This window comes from Neopelma chrysocephalum, unplaced genomic scaffold, assembly GCF_003984885.1.
Source record: "Neopelma chrysocephalum unplaced genomic scaffold, ASM398488v2 Primary Assembly neopelma1_59, whole genome shotgun sequence".
Taxonomy (NCBI): Eukaryota; Metazoa; Chordata; class Aves; order Passeriformes; family Pipridae; genus Neopelma; species Neopelma chrysocephalum.
In genome coordinates, this window is record NW_020897714.1 from 4,286,557 (window position 1) to 4,294,245 (window position 7,689).

The 7,689-nt window shown below is 49.0% G+C and overlaps 1 protein-coding gene across 12 annotated transcripts in view; it reads right to left on the reverse strand.

Annotated features, from left to right (window-relative positions):
- KCNC2 (potassium voltage-gated channel subfamily C member 2) overlaps window positions 1-3,285 on the reverse strand; it is a 269,296-nt gene extending 266,011 nt beyond the window's left edge. For 3 of the 12 annotated variants that reach the window (XR_003533654.1, XM_027679726.1, XM_027679734.1), the window contains exons 1-2: window positions 2,545-3,283; window positions 1,117-1,874 (exon numbers count right to left, since the gene is read on the reverse strand). Coding sequence is in view for 11 of the 12 variants with exons in the window: in XM_027679726.1 (XP_027535527.1) it covers window positions 1,117-1,752 (636 nt within the window). In the remaining variant the exon portion in view is untranslated. Of the gene's footprint in view, window positions 1-1,116; window positions 1,875-2,036; window positions 2,090-2,544 lie in introns of those variants that run through there. The other 9 variants (XM_027679733.1, XM_027679730.1, XM_027679727.1 and 6 more) reach the window with 9 other exon arrangements.
- Between the last annotated feature and the right edge of the window lie 4,404 nt (window positions 3,286-7,689).

Genomic DNA, 7,689 nt, shown 5'->3' on the forward strand with positions numbered 1-7,689 from the left:
CACACACTTATACGCACATCTATGAGACTGGCAGTGAAATCAGTGGAACTGATCAGGAGATGACACCCACCATAACTGCACTTTCTGCAGGATGAGGCTTAGCTCTGAGTACTTCATGGGAATCCTGATAAATATGCTGCAAAACACTTATTACCATTTTATAATCAAACATTTCCAATTACAAGTTCTTTGTCTTGTATTCCAGGGAGGATTTGCTGGTGGTTGCTTTTCTTGTTGTTAAATTTGAGACACCACTGCATATATCTTACAAAGGAATTACAACCATTTGTTTGGTCCAAAGCAAGTTAGACAGCAAACCTGCATCGCACCTGACAACAGCAACTAAAAGACAGAACTAAAATCCAAATCATCCAAGTAGAAAGTAGTCAGCATCAAAACGTAAAATGTCTATCCAAATAACAGAAAGTCAGTATGATCACTTACTGTCTCATCCCCATACCCTCAAGTCACAGAGCCAGTGACAGTCACCCTGAGAAATCAATGGAGAAAGAGCCAGGGTAAACCCCTGTCACACTTACTTTTGTTGAACCAGGATTACCTACCAGTGTAGACAGAGCAAAGTTGAGAAAGGGCTGAGATCACTCTCCCGTGTCGCTGCCACCACCTTACCTCAAACCCAAGATCTCGGGCCAGCCGTCCTGGCCCCAAAGGCCCCTTCATGCAGGTGCTCAGGGAGGATGAGGGCACCTTGGGGCTGTTCCTGTTCACACACACACACACAAACAGGTCCCCCAGCGAATACACCTCCACACCCCCACCCAGGCCAGGGGGGTGACCGTGAATCCCTTGCAGGCTCCCCAGGGCACAGCTCCCACCTCACCCCATGTGCACTCCCATGGGGAAGATGCTGGCAGAGAGGGACCGCCATGCTGCCTGACATCACCTGCAGATGTGGAGGAGAAAAGCACCATCACCTCACGGGGACCGTCGTCCCCGCTATGCAGTAGCCCACCAAAAGCATCACTCTGCACTCACACCCCGAGCAGGGCGAGCTTCCCCTTGATGCCCCACTTCCCTGCCTCCCTCTCCAGGGGACCTCGGCAGACTGCCGGCCTCCCTAGCCCCCGGGCGGGAGCGCCGGCCGGCGGCGCTTACCCTGGCGGCTCGAGAGGAGTAGGGGTCCTCGAAGAGCGCCCAGACACGGGGCTGCAGCCGCCGCCAGCGCCCGCCCTTGCCCTCGGCGGCCGCCCCCACGTCCTCGATGCCCAGTCTCTTGGCGGCCAGGTCGTCGTCGTCGCCGTCGGGGGGCGGCTCGCCCGTCAGCAAGTCGGGTGCCTCGAAGATGTCGAGGGCCTCCTCGGCGTCACGGTGCTGGCGGTAGGTCATCCAGCAGCAGGGCTCCACGTCGGTCTCATCGATGCCCCAAAAGGCCAGCTCCTCCTCAAAGAGGGGCCCGCAGACGTCGGCGGGGCAGTGCAGCTTGCCGGTGCGGTAGTAGTTGAGCACATAGGCGAAGACCCCTGGGTGCCGGTCGAAGAAAAACTCGCTGGTGCCGCCGCTGCCCCGGGGGCTGCAGCCGCTGCCGGGCTCCGGGCAGCCGCCCGCCGGCGGCGGCGGCGGGTTGGGGGGCGGCGGCGGCCGCTCCTCGCCGCCCGGGGACTCGCTCTGGGACTCGCAGGCGAGCAGAGCCAGGCGGGTCCCCGGCAGAGTCTTCAGGGTGCTGCGGTAGGTCTCGTGCCGCGTGCCCCCCACGTTGAGGATCACTCTCTCGTTGTCCTCGAGCTTCCCCATCGCTCCGGGTGGGACATGACTGGGGAGAGCGCTGGAGACTGCGGCGGGGATTGGGTGGGGGCGCCGGTCGCTGGGCGGGGGGCAGCTGGTCGCCGGCAGGTCCGCGGGAGACGAGCTTCTGCCTTAAACGCAAATAGAAAAAATAGAGGAGAAGCCCCCAGGCACCACGCAGGGAGGCTATTCCCCGCCTTTGCGACCTGCCCCAGCCCCCTCCATCCCCGAAATCTCCCGCCGACCCGCACTCCGGGAGAGCCCTGCCGGCCAGCCCCGCCGGCCAGCCCCACCGCCGGGCAGCTCCGCACGCTTCTCTGAGGAGGGCTCTGCCACCTGCCCGCCCCGGGCACTGTCTCCCGCTTCCCCTGGAAGCGGGCTACCGAAATGGCACTGCTGCTGCTTCTCCCGCGTACGGATCCGCCACCGTCACCACCCCCTTCTCCCTCGCGGGGCTGCGGGAACCGAGCTGATGGAACAGAAAGTGTGAGGTTAATTATTTAATGGGCATCTATCTTTTATTGTCCTAACAGCTTAACGAGGGGGAAAAAAAGGAAGGCTTAGCTATTTTCCTCTTCCCCCGCCCCCACCGCAGAAGGGAGGAAGGGGTTGCTTTTTGGGAAGAAATACCAAGCACTCCATAAGCGCAGGCAGCAAGCAAACCCCGGGAAAGGCTGTCTGTGCGGAGCTCGCCTCGCTACTTTCTCAGACAAATCACGAAGCCGAGCGCGCATCTCGGGGAATGGCAGGTGGGATCAGCGCCGCCAGCCCCGCGGGTCCCTCCCGCCGCCCCGCCGTTACCTTTGCCAGAGGAGCGACGGCGGCTTCTCTTCCCGGGTGGACTCCGGCCCCAGTCGCTCTCCGTGCCGCCCAGCAAGGCGAGACTACTTGTTGTGGTTCGGGCGTTTCTCCGCGTTCAGGTGGCTGTTTTACCTCCCTCCATGCTGAACTCCGACAGGCGCAACAGCAGCTCCCGCTGCCCGCGCGGAGATCCCGCTCCCCTCATTTTACAGGGGGGAATGCGGCCGTTCCACGTCGGGTCTGGGAGAGGGGACCGCCGGCGGAGCGCAGAGCCACAAGCAGAGAACCGGGTCGCCTCGGGGACCGGGACGGCCGTAATTCCAGCACCGCTCCGGGAAGACGAACCGAAAGGTGAAATCGCACCTTATTTGGGGCCGAGGCTCCTCCCCGGGGCGGGGGCAGGGGCAGCGCAGCCAGCCCTCCACACCTCCCGGTCCCCTGCTTGCAGCCCTGTGGGGCGCAGGGAAGCGACAAGGAAAGGGAAGACCGCATCTTTCCCAGAGAGGCAACATCATCTCCGCTCCTGGAACATGGACATTTGGTTCGCTTAAGTAAAACACGCGGGAAGGGATCGGGGCTGAGAATAGCTGTTTTTCGGAGGAATGCAGAAAAAGCAGCGTTAGCTACAGGTGACTGCGGAGAGGAGCTGCTCAGCCCCCAGGAGAGGGAGGCTGACCGCGGCAACGGGGAGCGCTCCGGCTTGGGGGAGCCCCCAGAGCCAGCTCCGGTGCGAGCCGGCAGCGGAGGCGCTGGGAGTCCGGCTCAAGGAAAGGGGATCCAAGTTTCATATCAGCTGGGAAAAAACAGATAAAGAGCAGTGGGTGCTCTCTCATGCTTCTTAAACTGCATAGGTTTGAGGTTGGGAGCGGAGGGGGGGGGGAATGGAAGTTGAGAGTCCCCAGTAATATATCAGGGAAACCAATGCCTATGCACTATAATACATGAGTGAGTCCACAGTCCAATGTGTCTGTCCACAAGCCAGCTGCGTTAATTTCTACTGCCTACACTGATGCCTGGTTTCAGTTGAGTTGGTCAAAGGGAAAGAAGCTTCCAGCCTCAAAGAGGCATACAACATGAGAGGTAATCCCTCTTGCCACTTCCTCAAAAGGAAAAAAAAATCTTCTTCCCCACCAAGGGTATTCCCTGGCTGACACAGGGAAATGAGTGGAATAATGGTGTCTGAAACTTTCCACATCAGAGCCTTCAGCTGGGCACTTGCTGGCGTCTGGAGGGCAAAGCTCTGCTGAAAGCAATGCTCAAAGGACACTCTGTTTAGACCAGATTGCTTTAACCCAGATCTGTCTATATGTAGCATCTATGATGTAAACACAGATTCCCAAAGCAGAAGCAACTTTAAGAAATAGGTTTCAGAAGCTTTCTCCAGATGTACATTTTGAAGCTCCTTTTAAAAAGGGCAAAATATACCCTGCCAAAACAGATATAATCAATTAGTGAAAACCCAGGGAACCAAAATTAATATTCAATTGCATAGTTGTAAATACAGTGGAAAGGACTCTGCCATCCTAATGCCACCTATGACCGCTCATGCCATACTAGATTTTCTTTGCAGATGGGATTTTTCTGGAAAGGGGACATAGAGAAGGAGGGAGTAAGACAAAGTCAATATTCATTGTCTTCTCTCCGACCTAAAAGAAGTTTCTGGAGAAATGTAACATATTAAAGCTCTGCAGCATTCATCCAATATGGAAAACCATGGGGTGGCAGTAGCTGCCAAAACACTACTCAAACTGTATCACAGAATACCAGGACTTCCTGCAGAACTGTCACTGCCTGCTCAAGTCCCACAGCTGTGCTCAAGTTACAAGACAAGCACCGCCCTCCAGAAAAAAGCCACACAAACCACCACAAAATAAAACAATAACAAAGTCAACAACAAAACCCAGACCCCCTCCAAAAAAACCCCACCCAACATCCTAAGAAACCTAAGACTAACAAGGATGTCATCTCATAAACAAAATCATTACAGTCATACTGTAATGCCATTGCCATGAAAGAGGCATATATTATGAGCAACCAGTTTACACTTTGGACTTGTGAAGCACACAGGGGCTTTATTGCATGGATAAGAGTAAGCCACAGAAATAATTTTTCCACTTGGTAAGAAACGGAATGGTCTCTTCCAGAATATAATAGTCCTTCAGTAATACCAAATTTTCATATTCTATAACTTGTCTGTTACTAAATATAATGCTATTAATTTCTCTGTGTGTCATTCTTCCTTGTAGTTTCAGCATGTGGCGGACTTTTCAGTAAAGGATGAAATTATGTTAGGTGTTGACATTCCAGAGCTGAAATTTTCTCGAATGACAATATTCTACACAGACATAATGACATTTATGAATTAATTTCCTCCCTACCTGAATTTTTGCACTCCTCAGTGCTTCCAGTATGAGTGAAAGCATGAGATATATGTAAGAGAGAGAAATGTGTCTGCTGAATGAGTTTTACCATGAAATATGTCTGCAAATGAAAAAAAAAAAAACCACAACAAAACCAAAATCTATTTACAGATACGCTCAAACAAATTCATTTAAAAGGCAAATGGAAACATTTCTGTAGCTCAGGATTTGGGACTTTCTTTGACTTTCTTTGAACAATGCACAACCAATTTTCCCTGCTGGATAATAAGTCCTTTACAAAGGGAAAGGTCTCATGTCATTGTTGTAACCAACAAAGAAATAAAATTAAATATGAAGATCGCTATGAGAAACCCAAGCCAAATGAGCATTTTACTAGCAGCAATCATTCTTCTTGCAGGCTTGAATACTGCAATGCAAAGTCATTGAGATAACAGCTGTTTAACAATAGGAGTAAATGGAAGAAAGGTCTTGTGCAAAAGAAAACCAAATGCAGTGCACCCTGTTAAAGTCATGCTCTGAATCACCTTCTGGAGGAGCTCTGTCCCTGTTAACTAATGAGTCCCTAGGAAGGTGATCCTAGCCAGATAACATCTGCCTTCCTGAGGAGGCCATGACAGGCTGAAGCCACCAAGTGCAGATCACCATTTAATATTTTTCATAAGATGTTGTAATTGGGAAACAAAAAATAATCAATTTTATAATGGAAAATTATAATTGAACATAGTGCAACACAGACAAAATATGACCTATTTACATCAATGTAACTGATTACTAAATTAACCAATTATTTTAAATATCCACTGTCATCAACATTTTTTAAGCTTCTACTTCTCTCATGTACTTTTCTACTTTCCTTATTCTTTATAATCATCTCTACTATTTACAATTACATATACTATTTCATTACAGATCTTGCAGAACATGACAGCCGCATTATACTGAAGTACATTAATGGTAAACTATAATCCTAATCTTAAATTGCAAAAAAGCCTCAAATTAATAGAGTAAGTAAATGTCTCTGAAATACGACTGTAAGGAGCCATAGTGTTCATTTGGATGAGGCTCAAAACAAAGCCAGCAGAAAGTTGTCATTATTTTTAAATTCCAATGCACGATTGCATTTTTAGTTAATGCAGCTGAGATACAAGGTTGGTTTGATCAATAACAGAATTGTTGAAAAAAGGTCTTATTGTAGAGAAATATAAATAAAACTAAGATTGGACAAGACAGATGTATAAAATGTGAAAGGTGCCATGAAATCAGCATACTCTTAGTCCCACAGTAGCAGGCAGGAGTCCCCATATGAGAGGCTGTATACAGACAGATGTGATTCATCTGCCTTCCCCCACCCCAGACTTCAGGTCCTTGTGAAATTCAGCCGAATATGGTATCTCTCATTAAAAAACTGGAAAAGATCCTTGTGTTTTATTTATCAAGGAAACTAAAAAAAGGGAACACAAGACTGGGGTCTCGTGAGAAGACATGGTAGAAAAAAACAGGTGAGCGCTAATTACATAGCCTAATTAGTAATCCCCAGTACAACCCATGCTACATGGTTAAGTCTTTGCCTTCCCTGGTGGTGGGGATAGAATTGTAAAGTGTATGTACATTAAAATAGGTTTTGGGTTTCTCTCTTCGAAAGAAGAGGAAAGGCTGGTGTGCTTGAGGGTGAAAATCCCCCAGCTCAGGACAGTTTTGCCTGTGATGCTGCAAGAACGCACATACAGTGCAAGTGGAGCCCTTCCAATGGATCACCTCCTCCAACCAGCTTCATAAACCTTCAGATCCAAAGTACCTGCTCTTACAGGTACCTACTCTCTGAAGTACGTGCTCTCACCTGCTTTTCCCTTAGAAACTGTTTCAGTTCACCCTTCATGTTTAATTCCAATGTTCCTCTAAATCAGGAGTAGATCGCACATGGCCTTTGCCTAAATGTCAACCACACTATAATCTTCCAGGCACTGCCTTTTTCCTTCATGACCCTGAGGTGCCTGTTGGCTCCCACAAATTACCAATGCCAGAGGTGTTAGCAATGCAAGATGGTGGAAAGAAGGATTACTTACCTGTTTCTGCTGTAATTCAAGTAGCTTTGTCAGTGCTGATTCATGTTTGTGGGATGCAGATTTTCTCAAGAGCTTTAGGATTTTATATTCTGCTTGTAAAAGGAGGTAGTGCCTCAGGCTGTGTCTATACTTACATTTTTAGTGCCCAATGCTGAAATAGTTGCATTTTTGATCTATCCTGAAAAACTTGCTTCAATTCCAGTTAAAAGTCAGTGATGTGTTTTTCTCATTCACAACTTGCCAGCATGTGATGCCACTTCTGAGGGTTTGTCACCTCCCAGCAAGATAGTGTCTTTGTAAAGAAGACTCATTAAACCATGAGAACCGTACTGAGCTCCTCAACAGACGTTTACTCTGTAGTTCAAGTAGAATGTAAATATATGGACTGAGCTTCTTCCAGGTGCTCTTTGTACTTACAGAAACTGGAAAAAAAAGTCTTGGAATGTCCTAGTCAAGCATACAGAGTCCCAAGAGACAGGGAAATGAATGCAGTACCTTCAAACAGCTCTTGGGTTCAAGCTTCCCTCATTCAAAAGGGACAAAACTTTCAGTTTGTATTCAAAAAGTGTAGAGAGATGGAAAATGGGGAAATGTCCAAGCCACATATCTTGTTTTACAGCAGAGCTGAGCTAGTCTTTACTGACTTAGCTTCTGCTTCCTGGCAGTCTCATGAAAATTTTGGGAAACGCTATTCCTAAAAT